The 17,853-nt window shown below is 37.2% G+C and overlaps 1 protein-coding gene across 1 annotated transcript in view; it reads right to left on the reverse strand.

Moving 5' to 3' along the window:
- The window catches only part of ERO1LB (ERO1-like beta (S. cerevisiae)), a gene marked incomplete at its 5' end in the record, with an annotated part of 27,514 nt that extends 11,339 nt beyond the window's left edge, over nucleotides 1–16,175 (reverse strand). The window contains 6 exons of the mRNA XM_009697284.1: nucleotides 1,031–1,104; nucleotides 3,069–3,151; nucleotides 7,576–7,617; nucleotides 8,018–8,101; nucleotides 13,282–13,401; nucleotides 16,088–16,175. Coding sequence (XP_009695586.1) covers nucleotides 1,031–1,104; nucleotides 3,069–3,151; nucleotides 7,576–7,617; nucleotides 8,018–8,101; nucleotides 13,282–13,401; nucleotides 16,088–16,175 — 491 coding nt within the window. The remainder of the gene's footprint in view (nucleotides 1–1,030; nucleotides 1,105–3,068; nucleotides 3,152–7,575; nucleotides 7,618–8,017; nucleotides 8,102–13,281; nucleotides 13,402–16,087) is intronic.
- Between the last annotated feature and the right edge of the window lie 1,678 nt (nucleotides 16,176–17,853).

A 17,853-nucleotide genomic window follows, 5' to 3' on the forward strand; every position in this document is an offset into this window, starting at 1 on the left:
ACGTAAGGAAAGATGGAGGTAGAATCAGGAACGACTTAAGTTAGTATTACTTCTAAAAGAAATGCTCCTAAACGATACCTTTTCCAATTGAGTCCTCTTAAAAAAAATCTAAGTAGCCAGCCTCAAGACAGTAGAGACAACAGCAGCTTATTGCATATAACAGTTCAGATCTATAGGAATGCTCACCAACTATTACAGAAACAGCTTATATATAAAATTTTCCACAGATATGACGCAGCAGAAGTGCTGAAAGAGAACTGCAGTTGGCAAATCCACTACAGCTGCTACTTTCTCACCAAATATTAGCCTAAAGGTTGATTAAAACATCTTGCATTATGCTCTAAGTCTCCCTAGCACAGAAAGCTTCCTAAGGTCTTAATTAAAAAGGCCTTTCTCTGTCATTCCTGAACTTGGCAATTCTCGTGTTTACCTGAAAAACATTCCTTTGAGCTTTGAATGTTACAAGCAAATAGAAAGACTCACATATGTGGAGCAGAGGGAAGACGCAATCTAGTATCCGAATGTTTTAACAATAGGAAAATCCTTACAAATAAGGGTGAATTTAGTGCAGAGATCATTTGGAAACATAGCAAGGCTGGAAGAGGAACAAACTCACTCCAAGCATAGACAGCAGAATAGCAACAAAAATAATACAGCAGTAAAACTGAATCAGCTGCAAGTAATTTGTCTTTTATTTGTGCTAGATGCAACTCTTTTGTGAGAAGAAGCTTTTTTAAAAAAAGCTATGCTAACCCACTCCCACATTTACCTTCTTTTTTCTTTCCATAAGTCTCCTGTTCACTATAGTAGCAGGAGGTAACAGTGCATGTGCACTGTGTAAACTACCAAACGCTCCTTGTAAAAAAAACTGCATTCTTCGCATGTGACAATTCATATCATCTTACATCTCCATTCAGCACAAAATTGAACCTTTAAAAAAAATGGTTATCTGCAGAGAAACTATATTATTTTGTGGTTTTTAAGAGACAGCAAATAAAACAGTCACTCTGAAAAAGCTTAAACATTTTACCATCAAGTTCACAAAAATGATCCTGTGAATCATCGTATCTTGCCCAGTCAATGAAAGCCTCCTTACTTTGGTTACTGAGGGGAAAAAAATACATTTGATTTTAAACTTTTAAATAAACAACATCAATAAGAGCTACTGAAAGAAACATAATCCACATATAGTAGTTAACTTGGAACCTAATTCAGAATTACTGTATCTGAAGCTTGAGACTATATGGAGTTATCACTCGTTAGCTGCACAGAGATTCAAGCAGGCATCAACTGCAATACTTTAAAAAGTCATCTTAACGTTAAGGCAGCAAGAAAGATTTCACCATCATTATTTGAACAAATTGTGCAGCAACAGTGACTTCTTTCAGTAACAGCTTGGTAAAATACTTTCATAGCATATATTTTTAACACTTTTCAAAGTACTACTTTAGAAGCTGTCACTTCGGGGGGGGTGGGGGGGGCAGGGGAATCACCATATTTTCATAACCTGTACCTTCAGTGAGATCTACAATAGTTAGCCTTGCTTTTTAGTGGGAGACTGGATGTTTAAATGCCCCTTCCAAGCTAAATTACTCTGTGAATATGATTTGTTTTAAGCCTTTTAAATAATAATGCTATTCCACTCATCCTAGCACTTTCAAAGGTGTACTGCACCAGAGAGGCAAGTACTTTGAAGTTCCCACACTATCAAAGAAACAGTGCCAAAAGCTGAATGCTTTCTTCTACGCGTACGTGCTGCACAGAACTAGTGATGCCACGCTACTGACAGCAAAACGTAAGCAAAGTTAAGATTGGGAACTCTGCTCCAGAGTGCAGTGAAGCACCTTGAAATAATGAAAATAACCTATTCCATTTGATCAAAGTAGTACTAGCTCAATTCTACAAACAGAGGCAATTCTATAACAAGATACATTCCTAACCTTCTGCCAAATCACAATAGGAGATTTTATACTTGGCATTAGGCGAGGAACTTCTCCAGTAATTACTAGCAGGCAAGACTGGATAATCTTAAGAAGTACAGTTGATAAAGGAAAATAACCCAAAACCATGAGGATGATGCACTCCTAGGCAGAGGACGTGGGAGGTTTGCCTACAAAGCACAAACTCTTCCTGCACTTGCAGGACCCACTACCTGCTCTCTCCCAACTTTAATCGTCTATTCTACTCTCACAAAAGGCATTCTCTTTAGCTTATCTTACCTGTACTCAACCTCACATTCTTTTGCCCTACAGGAGTGGAAGACAGCTAACAGTTTCCTATGTCCCCTAAAAAAACACAGATAAGGGCTCTACCCAGTTTGGTTTAAAACACCACACATCGGGCAGCAGCAGTCACTTTTTCATGGCAGTCCCATTTTGTGAGATGACAGGGAAGAGTTTCAACATCTCTACCAGGTAGAACTGCTGAAATCTGTGGCCAAAGACACCATACCTCTCCATCAACACTGAGAAACTGATTTTTCTATTTGTGGGGTTTGAAGGTTGGGAATCTAGTACGATACAAGCTTTTCTAAGTGCTGTTCCACACACTTTCTACTCAGGGGCAACACCATCCTGCAGAATTCCTCCCACCCAACCTTGACTGTGCCATGCAATAAGCAAGATCAGGGAATTGATCCAAGCTAAAAATAACTTTGCGAACAATAAAAGTAACTCACAAGCTCCCTGATCTGGTTCACTGAATGATCACAAACAGGCCCAGCAGTGTAAGACAGGGACAGAGCCCCTTAATCCAGCACAGTCATCAAGAACAAAGACTGATACTGGTAAAAAGTAGAAAAACGGTGGGTTTACTTGCAAGTTTCCTCCAAATCTTGATGCTGTAAGATACCTCCTTCAAATAATATCAAAGTGCACTTTAAAAAAAAAAAGTCTACTTATCACATAACACTTTTACCTTCAGATGTTCTTGCATCATTTCACGTTTACTTTCTAATGGGCTATGGAAAGAATGAAGAACAAAAACCAGCACATTGCAAAACCAAGACAGACAAAATGAAATGCTCCTTTGTTACTGTTTTTGTATTATTGTTGTAAATCACAGCATACCTTAAGGTACTGTTAATTGCTCCCAGTTTGTTAGCTTGCTCACAGTCTTCCAATTCTTTGGAATTATTTGCTGCTTTTGAATACTGTAAGAAAGTTCATATTTAATATAAAAATGAATTATCTAAAATTCTCTGAGAATGGGTGCTGTGAAAGGTATTTCTAGGTTTAGCAGTGAATTGGTTAATATCATGGAAAATCCTCAGATTCCAGCAGCAGTAAGTCATTCTGAAACATTTCCTATTTCTATTTTTCTTCACTTAATTCCATCAGGCCAATTTCACTCTGTGAATTTAACTACCAAAGAAAACTCAGCTAAATATGTCAAAATTTTGTTTGGCTTGCTCTCTCTCTCTCTTTTTTTTTTTTTTTAAGTAAATGGAGTTCTGAAGTGTTTCTGATACTTATTTACATTCTTCTAAAAGGACCTTGGAAGAAGAGCAGTGTCATACCCATAAACATACCTTGTATTTTGCAAGTATAATCATACCCCAAGTTTCACTGGTCATTTCAGTAGGAAAATTTACAGGTTTTGGCCATTTTCCCCTCAAGTTTCATTTAATCCTATGCATTGGCATGCTTTAGACGTGCATAGGTCTGGAAGAGAGGCTTTTCAAGGTGAACTCAAATTTTGATTGTTTTACAGCCAGAATTGAAGTATGTAAGCTGAACTCTGCTTCTACAGTATTTTTAAAATAGTAATCCACTAAAACAGACATACTATTAGAATACTTCTAAGGAAAACATTTGAGGAATTAAAGATTAGATTCCATTATTCTACAATAATATGGTTATGTCAGCAGGGAATTTGTTAAAGTCTGTCAGCTTAAAGCTCAAAAAAATCCTTCTAACTGTTTTGGAACATAACAGATAGTATCAGTGCTCTCTTAAAAGATAAACAAACCCAATTTCCTCTTTTTGGGGGTTTTTGTGTTGGGGTTTTTTTTGCTTGTATGTGTTTTCTTTTGCAGACTGAGCCTTAGGTTTACACAGATTTCTACCTTATCACAGTCCTTAAGAAATACAGAAAATTACTTAATGTTAAGTAACTGATGGCTTATATAAAGCTAAACTGCTGGCTTCCCTTCACTTCAGGGCACATATATATATAGACATGACAGATTACTATCCAAAACCAGCTCAAAATAAAAATGTAAGCTAAAGGCTTTGGTCAACCCTTCAGAAATAGCAAACAATAATAATTTGATAAATCTAAAAAGAAAGAGAATAGTTCATTTCTGAGGACAGACTTGTGGTCAAGATGCCACACGCAAAGTACCACCACAATCTGTATCACAATACTTCTCAAAAAAGAAAAGATTTAATTAAAACTGTTCCGATGAGTAAGCAAGACAACGTGCTTTAAAAATGCATTTGCTGGAACCAATGCAAGGAAAAATAGCACAACCTACTGAGGACCAAAGAAGTGAAGGAGATTAAAAAACCCAAGTAATTTAAACCTTGTTGAGGTCCTGCTGATAACAATATTTACCGTAGAAGGAAATTCTCACTCAATTTTCTTGGATTTGACAGGTGAGGGGGCTCATTCTTTAGCATCATATGGATGTTAAATGGAAAAATCTGAACAAGGAAAGGATCTGACCTACATTGAAACAGATACTGCTGATGAAATAACATACTGAGATGCTGAAGTAAACATACTGCATGTCTAGAGTTGCAAACCAACCCCTACCCTGAAGTGAATAAAGTTACTGCCAAGAACATAATCCTAAATTTAAGTTTTTTAACAGAATGAACATTCCAATCTCAGAATATATTTCCAGGCTTCACTGTTCTCCAGTGTTTAAGCTAGCAGATCAGTGCTCTGTGACCAGTGACTAGATCAGGACAAAGTGTCTGTTCCTGCCAAAGCAGGATCTCCTAAGAGCAGTTTCTGGAAAAAACCAGAAGGGAGGTGGGCAGGAAATAAAATAGTTAAGTTAAATGTTATAACCTTGAGTTACCACATCCTGTCCCTTGCTTCAAAGATTAATACAGCAGCTGTCATGACAGCTTTTTAATGTCTAGCTCCCCAAAACGTATTCCCCACTCAAATGAAACAGGACTATAGAAAAGGAAACTACTTTGTGCCTCTCCAGCACCATTTCAAAAAGCTTATGTTGGTGCCAAGAATTAAAAAAAGATCCTCTATTGCTCACTGCATTTCTGTAGAGAAGCTGTGCAAGTGTAACCCTGGTCTCTGTGGCTAAATGAGCTCTCAAAAGAAGAACTGTTCTCTCTATGGTTCAGCAAACAAACAAAAAAATCCCCCAAAAAATCCTAAATAAAGCTAGAAGTTTACAACCTCATCTACATTAGGAGAGAAGGACAACAGGAAACTGCTCAGAAGCCAAGCACTTAGACCACAGAAAACTCCTCCACAGGACTCTACCCTGAGTATATCTACTCAAGAGATTGTAGCTCTCATTATTAAAAAAATGCCTTTGGTTGTTTTCACCTTTCCAAGACAGACATTATCAGGATGAAAGAGAGAAACTGGACATGCATGTCCCCAGAGGAAAAATAAGTTTTTCTTTTTTTAAACCAATACCTTAAGGATGCAGAACTTCCCCAAATGGACCAAGCACAAGCTAATAGCACAGGACTTGCATAGTCCTTGAAACAAAACATTCATACTAAGAAGACTCTGATGTTTCCTTAAAAGGGATACTAAATAAGATTGTCAACTTTTAATTGGCTCCAAGAACAATTTTTAACTGAATCATAGGAAGTAAGAAAATGGTGTAGGTAAGATTTATGTCAGTCCTGATCAAAATATTTCTGCAGGAAAATTGTTTTTTCTGACAGAGAAGGAGCAGATATTAGTGTCTTTGTTCTACTACGGACTCAAGGTGCAGAATTGCCCAACTTTCAGTAATGCAGCTCGCTGCAACAACCTACAAGGCAATTCAAAGGAAACAACTGTAGCAAACACACCAGCAAATGATAGGTTCCCAAAGAAGCTAACCCAGTTTCCTTATTGTGGTGCAAGCAAACGGTGACCGATTTTTCACTTCCAAAGTCCAATTCAATATGCTCATGTGAAGTCTCTCCAGAACAGCATATGGCTCTAAAGATTAATTAATCAGGAAGCTCAAATGCCTACTAGAAGAATCCTTTCTAAAACAGTCTTTAAAGTCTTAAAATGCCTCTTTAGGAGACATTATGCTATTCCAGGAGTCAGTTTCTCTACAACTAAGCTTGGAAGAGAACAGAGTCAATGAAAAAGAGAACTGGTAACAGATTATCCACCTAAAACTCAAAATCTTCTGCCCAGAGACAGTACCAAAGTTGTCCTAGAGAAACTACTGCTGCTTGTGCTGAAACAGTGAATGACTGGCATTCGTCATGTCAGTGAGAAAGATGTTTCTTCTCTGATCACCAGAAACCTTTAAATGAAGAAGCACACTTTACTTCAGAGTAAGCCTAACAATATATGTATAAACAGAAGACGAGACTTCCTCTTGAGCTAAAGCTCACCTGCACTGTTCATGACAGCAGGACACAGAAGTCCTCAACTGACGATGAAGTATTCCTCTCAACTTTCTTCAGCAATCTTTCCTGGCATAAAGTCTAAACCTAATACCAATAGTAATTTATGATACAGTGAACTACACTCCGGTGAGGCAAGCAGCAACTATGGCTGCCCAGTGAGGTGGAAGGTACTGGGGAGGATGGAGGTATGATAGTTAAGCAAGAGTACATAGGAGTCACTAACACAGCCAAGGCACTCAACAGGAAGATCTCTCATTTGGGCACCATTACCCCACTGCTAAAGTCCTTATTCTTGGGTTTTGGGGGTGGAGAAGAGTCATTTGTCTTTCTGCTCTGACCTCTTTTCTAGGCATATACATCCCCTTAACTTTTTTGGCTTTGCTAAGATCACTTGGTCATCTAGGAAGGATGGCTTGGAGAGAAGCAAGCAAAAGCCAACAGCACAGACTGACTACTTAAGCTTGCACTGACCACTTTAGCCTAAATTGTCTTTAGACTAATAACTAAATCATCTTTAGGCTAATGACCTGCTCAAGATTAGACACGGCAAAACTACATGCAATCGTTCAGGTTCATTTACTGTTAGAGGTTGTGGTTATATATGATTCTTACAAAAGACTGCACTGCTACTGCATCTGTGCTTCTTGGCCTATAGTTTTATAGAAGGTGGCCTGTACTCAGAAATGAACAAAGAATTTTGCATCAGGCATTCTGCGGCCTTGTACTGCTGTCCCTGGTCATTCATTGATTCTGTCTGCACCAGCTCTCAAGCTATGACAGACTCAGAATGACATGACAGTAGCAGCTATGTCAGAAACACTATTATACACAAAAGTAAAAATGTAAAGCCACATACAGGAACTGATGAATCATGTTAACAATTTCATCACTATGCCAAGACTGAAGGTTTGTAGTAAAAAGTCACACAGCTACCATAATGTTAAGATTTTTTTAAAAAAACAAACAAACAAACCAAACAAAACAGAAAGAACTTAGAAAACAAACGACAACTTACTTTATTAGAGCTCCCAGCCTTAATTCCAACAGGTATTTTGCTCTAAAAACAAACAAAACCAAATAGTTTTTACATTGTTCATACAAGTGATTATGCTTGATTAAAATCTACAAATTAAGTATCATTCCTACAGAGGCCAAAGCAAAATTGGTTTTAAATAATTAACTTGCTCCTTTACCTTCTCAACATGTTATATCCAAAACAGTGCCACAGCTTAGAAGATACTTATTCTTAAAGTTATTTGTTTTATTGGTAAAATGACTAAAACCTTAAAATACTTTGGTTGTATTTCTGATTTTGAAATGGAAAATAATTTTATTGTCACTCTTTACTTAAATTTAAGTTCTTATTAGTAAATCTTGTTTGTTAGTATTAGTCACTGCAAATTAGTAAACTTTTTAATCCTAAAACCTTTTTCTATTTTACATTATTTGATCCATACCTCAGGACAAGGCTCTACATGACAATCTTTGATAGAACAATGGCCATCATCAGCCCAAAACGGGCACGGTCTCTTCAGGTTGACCTAAACATACAAAATCAGAAGTTTACAATCAACCCTTACATAAGGTAACTTTAAAAGAAAGAACTCTCAGTATCAGGAAATCCTTTCAAATTAAAGGAGAGGATACAAGGAAAATGGGTTAAATTTAGTACTTTAAGTTTGGGGAGTATTGGGGGGGGGGGGGGTGTTGGTTGGTTGGTTTCTTTTAACTGCTCTCCCTCTGAGTTTATAAGCTGAGTCTTGCTGCAGTAGAATTGTTAACGATAACAGTCTCCAGTGGACACAAACACATAGTATATTAAAGTATAAATTAAATCTCTCACCACTAATATAACTTCAAAGCAGTAAATAAACTACTAAAAAGAAGGCAAATCAGACATATGCAGCCCTAAAATGGTTGTACTTAGAATCAGTTGTACTTGTACTATACTGATCAAGAAAATATATTTGATGGAGGACAGACTAGTGCATAAGTTTATTAATTCAAGTGCTTGGATGATTTCAGATTTCAAGCAATAAAAAAAGGCAATCATTACTACATATCATAGCTAGTCAAGGAAGAATGAGTATCATAATGGCCTCAAATTAGAGAGCTGATATAGTACCAATATAAATAATGATGAGAAACCACTTCAGGAACATTACCAGCAAATCCTGTGATGATTAGTGCTCCTATTTGTCATCAAATGGCACAATAAAGGCAGGGAGTACCACACATATTGATATATACTACATGGCAAGAGATTCAAACACTTCACTACAGACTATCAATATGAAAGTCGGTGAAGGGGAGCAAAAAAAAAATCCCAGCTTTCCTTTACATTAGCCTTATACATACTAACAAACGTTAGCGATAAAAACCACTTTGACTTCATCACTCCTAAACTGAAGACTACAAATCGAAGGTTTTCCTGCATGATCAACCAAAACCACTGCAGAAGTACACCATCTTTGAAATCTAACATTATGAATAAAATACAAAGCATTTATCCTCAGCAGCAACCACTATGTTCCAGACTAAAAGTCAGTTTTAAAACTTTTAAAGTAAAAAAAAAAAAAACCCACACAAACCAAAAATTACATCTATTCTTCTACTTTGTTTTCCTTTAGCACAGCTTGTACTAGTTTTCTTCAGTTGATAAATACTATTCATGAAGATGTTCAACCGAAGTCACTACTTATATCCAAGAAATATATCTTGAATGATCCGATGTATCACTTCTTATTTGAAACTGTTGCAGATACTGAATTTGATTCTGTAGTCAGACACAGCCAGAGTTCTATAAAACACACTGTCAAATTAAGCCTAATAACCCAGGGATGGCACCAGGCCCCAGAGCAGTTTCAACACAAAAATTTAAGAATTATAGATCTGCCTATAAAAGTTACTTAAATCTATAAATCTGAAGTCAGAAAACTAATTCTTATGCTAGCTTATGGAAAAAAATAGATACAAGCTGTACAGTAAATTAATAATCACGTACTATAAAGAACAGTATTCTTGCTATACCTAATAGGTTAAAAGATTGACACTAAAGGCTTCATCAGTTTAGTCTTCAGAAAAACATGTTTTCCCCTTATATGTGGGAATATTTTTCTAATTCATGTAATTTATATCCTATACTTTCACTTTACATAAGGAGAAACATAGCCAGGAAACAAAGCTTAAACATCTAGTGCAGTAGTGCCAGAGCAGTCCCTTAGGCAAAGAATTGGCACCTGAACTCTAAAGCCCATGCTCTGACGAACTTGGAGTCCACTGCATGTGGTACCTGAAGGGTTCCAGCTATGATAGAAGAAACGCGCTACGCAATCTTCTAATTCGGAGAAAAACTGAAATCACTGAGCTGTCTTGAACAATTATTCCATTAAAAAAAACCCTTCATGCTTTGAACAGATTTAACTGGCAGAGTACATTTGTACTGGATCAGTGATTTGCTTTAAGTGGCCTGGTTTTGGGGGAATACAGTAATAGAAGCTCAATGGCTACGTTCACTGAATTGTGAAACCAGAGCCTCAGTAATAAAAAAATGAATCAAATTCTTTTTTTCTTTCGCCCCAGCATTACACACAATATACTAAGCATAAAGAAATCTAGATCAATATGCCTCTGACAAAGCAGGTACCATAAGAAGAATCCGAGATGAATTATACCCAGGTTTTACTCTCCCTCCACTCTATTCTCTTAATTTTGACAGCTAAAAAAAATCAAAATTATGTATCAGAAATAAAGAAACCACCTTTAATGCTCGAAGGATAAATTGTTCTGTGGCACTACATACCCAAATTAAAGCAAAACAAAAAGAATTCCCCCTTCAAATGTTCTGTCAATACCACGAAAGATCCCCAAAGAGCAAAACTTAATGTTTTACTTGCTCAACTGCCCTTTATTATTCTAAATTCCTCTATCAAATCTTTCATGAATTAAGTTCTTTCTGTAATTTCAAAACATGCATGCAAAGGTAACTGCTATATAACATCTGAAGGAACGACTGTTTTCCAGGTTTCCATTTTGATGTACGTAATTCAGCATGACTGGGAATTATAAATTCAGCTTTAAAATGTTAAAGAGATTCCTCAGTCAAAAAAATCCTAACAAGACATTAAGCAGATGGTACGACTTCTTAGGAGTGATGACAACTATCTTCCAGTTACAGTTCAAGCCATGCTAGCCCAGATACACTAAAAGCACAGATTTTAAGTTGCTTTCCTCCCCTCGCCATTTCCTCTATTCAATCCACAAACACCATCCCTAGAAAAAAAATACACAAAAATTTAGAATTTTTTGTACCTGTTCACTCAACTTCTTTTTTTAAATAAAGCATTTAAAAGTGTTACATCTTACATCACCTTCACAATAAGACCTATTATATAAAACATGCTTCTCCCACTAATTTCACCCCCCCCAAAAAATCAGCTAACATAGCTAGACTACAATGTTCTTCAAAGTAAACTCTAACAAAAAAATGCTAAACACTTAAGAAGATACAAGTAACTAGGCAGTCACTGTTCTTACACAGAGAAACACTGTAAATAAAAGACTACTGCTGTCTAAACGGAAGATTAATTAAGAAAGAACACCTGCAAATCAAGATATACTAATCCCAGAATGATTCACGAGGGCTAAAAACCAGCGCGCACACACATCTGAGACAAACTGAGGTTGTGTAGCACTTGTACTTTAATCAATACCAACCATGCACTGACTACATAGAACATCCTTGTACTTCCTTCAGTCTGAAGTATTAGATTTCATTATTATCGTTAGAGTATTATTCAATACTAGTCACAGATTAAAAGTTAGATTCCTTATCATGAGGCTTCCATAGTCTATGTGTTTTGATGTATAAAACTATACAGAGACGAAATTTATATCCTTTATTTCTTTCACTGAGAAGTGTTGCACAAACTCTCTAGAAACCACCTAGCATAATTTCAGTACGACTTTAAAAAGAAAGTTTTCTTCCGTCTTTAAATAAAAACTAGCCAGTCCATTCAACGTTATGCATTAAAGTTTGAGTTCTTTTATGGCTGTTGAACTAGAAACACAATGGGAATACTGTGACTGTAGTTACAAAAGTTCATGCTCCGAACTCCTATTACAAATTAAATTACCTCAGAGTAGGAGCGCTTTCACTCCCAGAACAAGTATACTCCCCCATGCTTATTCAGTATTTAGCTACACTGTAGTTGACCTAGATGATCATTGCCTACCCTCACAATTTCCACAACCATCTCTGTGCTTAATACCACTTCCATGATTCTATGCAGGGACATAAAAAAAAACTCTGTTGCTTATTCAGAGGGGAAAGGGTGAAAAGCGTTCTGACTTACTTATTCAGTTTGCTTGTTCAACACAAATTCTTCCCTGTCACAACTGGAAGTACTAAATAATGTGTGGCGATGGGTGGACTGCACACTGGCCCTTGTAACTGTCCATCTATTAGGAAGATCAGTACGAAAGCTGAGGCAGGATTGCAACACACCATTAAAGTATGATCTGCAGAACTGCTGTTGAAATGAAGATTAGCTCTAAATTTCCAGGGTGCAATTACTGTTGTATAAAACCTTGTACACCTGTTGCTCGTCTTCTTCAAACACTTTGTTTTGTGTCTTTCTTTCGCCTCTGGAGAATCTAATTACCACTACTATGTGATGGATTATCACCGAAGTTGCACATATCTTGTTTCTCCTGAAAAGTGAAGTCAGAACTGTATCATGTAGCAGGAGGAGATTCAGGGTGAAGTTACCCATTACCGCTTACTCAGACTAGAAAGGGAAGATTCTAGTGCTTTTTTCTCCTTCCTTACATTCATAACCCCATCTTGCATGACTGTAATACTTGTCTGATTCCAGATCAGCTAGATAACTTGCTACATCCTGAGGAAAAAAAAAAAAAAAAAAAAACAAAACACACCATACACCCCACCCCCCACCAAACCCAAAATAAAAATCTACCAGGTTAAAGAGATGCACTGGCCTAATGCAGAGTCAGACAAGCCCAAGAGCTACAAGTAGGAAAGGGGCAGGACAGTCTGCCCTAAAGGAGTGTGACCTCCTTTTTCCAATGGCAGACAACCATCCGATTAGCTCAGTCAAAATGCAATCTCATTTTCAAGTTAAGCATATCTGAAAACAGAAGTATCAGGTTTCAAAGTTTCATTTTGCTCATCAGACACTAACACAGAGAGAAAAATGTTTAAATTCATGAAAAATGGTATTACATACTACTTGAAAATCGAGTATTTTTACCAATTTTTCAAAGGAATAACAGTTCTCTACATAGCAAACACTAAAACCAGAACTAAGACAGCAACTTACAAGAAAAGTAAATCATTGCAGTATTTCCATTTCAAATTACACACATTTCTTAGAAGACAAGTACTGAACACTACCAGAAAGTTGCTAATATACAATTCGTTTCTAGATGCAGCAGTACAAAGATACTACCTTTAAAACTACCACTTACCACTTGAATGAAAGCACTCATGATTTAGCATCACTGACTCCAGGATTAACACAGCGAATATGACTTATTACCAACATAACTGTCAGGGATTGAAAACCTGCTACAACCAAATGTAAGAGCTGTGGTCTTCTACATGACAACTTAATATAGACAAGCTGATTTGATATGTAATCCTCCCTATATTTTCTGGATTTTATTTAAATTATTCAGGAAAATATCATTCTAATAGTACCTTGTAATATCTGAAGTAATCACGTTCTTGCAGTTTCTGTATTTTGGGGAAGATCTTGAAAGTATTGAAGTCATCAATGCTTTCTATGTCACATAGACAATCATCTAGGACTCCTGTGAGCTATTAAAAATACATAAAAATTTATTTTTAATCAAGAAATGCATTATTAACTACAGAAAAATCCTCTGAAAAGATGGCAGTCAAAAGAAATATTAGTGAAACTCAGTTCCATAGCAAAAAATTTCTCATCATTAAAATACTCTACAACATACCTTACACACTCAGAAAATAACAGACCTTAGCACTTTTTTTGAGCTTAAGCCCACTTCCAAATGCAACGCTGAATCTATGTTAGCCAGATGAACACTTTCAGCCTTGAAATTTATTGACAGATTCAGTGTACAGAACTTTCTGCAGAACAAGCAGCAAGATTTTCCGAACTATGAGCACGTGGTATAGTAGCACATCAGAGTTGCATACCAAGTATTCTCCTACCAAATGCTCATTAGTTGAATTGCCTAAAAAAACCCCCACAATCATGCATTGTCATTTTTATAATTCTTCTCAAAGTGTAAGAACACTTCAGACAGCTGCTTTAGAGGCATGGGAAAAAGAGTAATAGGTACCTTTGAGCCCAAGAAGTTAGTAGTTTCACAGTTAAATTCTACAAATAAATACTAGTAAAACCAAGTGCAGGCATCTATATGGTAAGGCTGCACATCTACCGTGAAACTAAGTCTGAACTTTCCAGGTCCGATTGCTCTTCCTGTGCCAGGACAGCAAGCTGGTTCAAGGTACTGCACTTGATTAAGACCACCTCTAGGAAAAGGAGGAGAGGAAGGCAGAACAGGACCGTGAAAGCAGCAGAGATGACAGGCCCAACTGACTCAGTAGACTAAGCTTTGGCAACGGTTTTGCCGAGACCCTGGCAGCGTCTTAGTGAAAGGCGGAAACACTGACAGTGTGATCCCATGAACATTTGTATGCTAAATTTCATTAAATCTAAAGTAACTACTCCTAAGTATAGCTTCTTAAACAACTACAAACGTGTCTGAAAGGCCTTTCAAATGTTAGTTTGACGGCTTTAGACCGTACCTAAGGGAATGGAACCAAACGCTGCTGTTAATTACTATTATTTTTCAGCCCGACAGGAAATTCATTGACATACATGATGGCCTAGAAAGCATATAAAATAGGAAAGCCCCCACATCTTATAACTTGCATGGGCTTAGAACTTCTAGTTATTAAAAGGTTATGGGCAAAAGGAGATGAAAAATATTTTGTGGCTTTTTTTTTTCTCCACAGATTTCACATAGATGAGATTATGAAATCATCTAATCTGTTTCATGCATGATAAATCACTCCACTACTTTACAGAACAGATATCCTTATATAACCCAGCTTGATGTAAAAGAGTCACTAGAAACCAAATTGTAGGCTTCTGCTCTTTTATGAAACATAAAGGAGGCCTGGAAAATGGATTTTCCCCCAACCCCCTGTGAGAATAAAGAGGTGAGGGTATGGCTACAAAGCATTTAAGTAGAAAATTCACCTTACGTAGCTCCTCCTTTTCCTGAGGCACTAAATAGGCTGTCACAATTCTGCAGAGCAGATATGGCAATGCAGCAAAACTCATTTAAGGGAAGTTACTTTACCCAAAGTCTTCCATGCTGTTACGCTCGCCTTGTTAATGTTATCTAAGTTCAAACCTGGGCAAACAGCTATGAAAAAACCTGTGTGCAATTACAGGCTTTTCACAAAGCCAAGAAAGCTCACAGCCCACGTGACTGGCAACTTCAAAGTCAGAATACAAAACTTATTATTGATACTCACAGAAATAAAACCCCCATGCATTTTAATGTATAATGAGTTAATTAAAAATTCCAAATTTTCTTATCGGTCACACATAGGCAGAAATTGATTTGGCAGTTTTCACAGGTAACACCATACCACAAAACAAGCAGCAGTACCTTGCGCTGTAATATAAACGGGCAAAAAGACAACTCTGAACACTTTGCTCAAATATTATCAAACTGTATAAAAACAGGATAAACCTTATGTGAAGAGCAATAATTTATTAAGCTGAAAGCAGCAAGAAAGATCCAAGAGATTTTCTTTGGACTAAGAAGATAAAGAGTAGAAACTATTTTGATGACCACCTCATGAGGCTATCCACTGCTTACAAAAACATTTTTACCATCTATGCAAAACTGAAAATGTTTTTTCAGGGGACAATGTTCCAAACAAACATGCAGTAGTTACACTCAGTGTCAAATCTCCATGGAAAAAGAAAAAGCTGCAGCCTTTTTATTCAACTAAGATGGCAAATTAATGGAGGTCACACCTTTGCCAGGTGTCTCTGATAAAATCTCAATTCTAAGAACATCTTTCAAAATGCAGTACAATTCACTTAGAACATTAGAAAGTTTCAGAAATAAACCCTCCCCAAAAACTAGAACTAGTCTAAGAAATATCATCAGAAAAATGAATGTAGAGTAACAAAAGCAAGCAAACAAAATTCTCCATTTCTTTCTCACAACTTTTTCAAAACTGGAACAGTTAGCTCCCTGTATACATAAAATAGCAAATTCAATGTTTCCTTGGAAGGCATGCTCTAAAATTAAACTATGCTATATCTGTACCAAACCACAATTTATAAAATGGTTTGACAGCACACAGGAAACACCAACACTGCACAGCAGTGGTGTCAGTTCATAGCACACTAATACAACAGCAACCCAGGCTTCAAGTACCCCAGTTAGGGGGTTTTTTTGACTAGTCCTGGTGTAGACTTCAGTGCTCTCACTTGCGTAATGATGGAACACTCTAAGAACACACAGAAAATTGTTTCATTTTTGTCAACGTCTGGATCGTCTAGCGAATCCTTTTTCAAACTGGAGACATCAAAATAAGAACAGTGTATTACATAGTTAAAGTTCTGTATTGCAAGACCTACTTTGCTGTTCACACAATTGGTAGTTTGCCTTTTTTTAATTGAACTCTACTAGTTCACTTAGTCCACAAATACAGAGCCAAACTGTTCTGTAAGTTATCGCACTTTTATTACAATGGCCAAGTATCAAGCTTTCTTTTCATCTGTTAATTACTCTGAACTCTTCGATAAACTCTAAAAGCATTAGCCTACTATAATTTGTGTTCAAGAAGTCATGTGACATTGAATAGCTGCTATTTCTTCTATATTTCCAATACGCTTATCAAAGTACTTCCATGTATTGTCAAACCTAGTTTAGTTCTTGTACCAATATCAGAGCTGTACTGGAGAGGTTAAACTTCTAACTTATCTTCTGCAAAATAAATCAGCCTTTCAGAAGGTCAACATCCAACCCGCATCAATTTCTCCTTATGAAATCTGGAAAGAGAAATGTATTCAGCTCTTCAACATTAAGAAAAACCTGAATAAATGCACATACTAACAAGCAGTCCATTCATACAAACAACCTTATTAGTGTTATCAGGTTGTTGCACTTTAATTGCTTCAACAATTAGAAGACCACCTGGGACACCTTGTTTTGTTCCTTAACGTTTTACTTTGCCATAGCTGCAGAATGAGAGAAAAGCTACAGGTAACATGACTCCAAGAGCTAACGGCTAGCTTGTCTTTGCCCAGCACAAGTCAAACTCTAGGTATTTAAACTCTGAATAAAATACTCTAACAATGTTATGAAATAGCAACAACCAGTCTCTCCGCCAAGCATCGTAAGAAAACCGTGCCAGTTTGTTAATGGCTTCTTTAAGAATCCCAATTCAATTAGCATTTAGTTATACTGCAACAACTACTATAATGGATTTTTAAACCCGAGAAAACCTCAACTAACAACAAAAAAAATGCAATAAAAGGTATCTATGCTAGACTACTCTAGTCACTGCCTTGGATGGTCGCTTACAATATAGCACATTATACAAAGCTGAAATTTAGAAAATATAACAAAAATAATGATCAGATATAGAAGACAAACTTTGCTCCACGTGTATATTGTATTTACATATAAACTCACTCTAATGTCCTTGGACCAGCTGAAATCCTTCCCTGCTTGACACCAGCTGTTACTGAAGTCATGGTCATACTGCTGAGGAACAGCAAACTCCCAACTACAGACACTTGTCCTTCTGAAGCTGTGAAGGCAGTTTACAGAAAGGCGCACTCCCACCCTTCTCTGTAACGTGGGCAAACAGACATGACCTGAACACAAGCCACGTCTGGGCACCGGTGTCACCATTCCAACATATGGCTTCTCATGGACTTCACAAGGACATCAAAGTTTCTGGTACGATCGAACACAGAGCTCCTGAACACAACACCCCACAGGCAGCAAGCAGTGTTAGGTGGATTAAACGACTCCTCTGTGTAGCTGGACCCTTACACGACGTTACTACCAGCGGTTCCCAGGTCAAACAACTTCTCCCTTCCCTGTAGCAGCGGGGCCCCACAGACCGGAGGCTCCAACCGCCCGGCCCCGGGCAGGACCCCAGCAAGCAGCAACCGCAGGTTGTATGGAAGAGGACGGACGCGGGCTACAGACTCCAGCGAGAGGCTTCTCTGCCGGGGAGGCT

The sequence above is a fragment of the Cariama cristata genome, unplaced genomic scaffold, assembly GCF_000690535.1.
Source record: "Cariama cristata isolate BGI_N322 unplaced genomic scaffold, ASM69053v1 scaffold5243, whole genome shotgun sequence".
Classification (NCBI taxonomy): domain Eukaryota; kingdom Metazoa; phylum Chordata; class Aves; order Cariamiformes; family Cariamidae; genus Cariama; species Cariama cristata.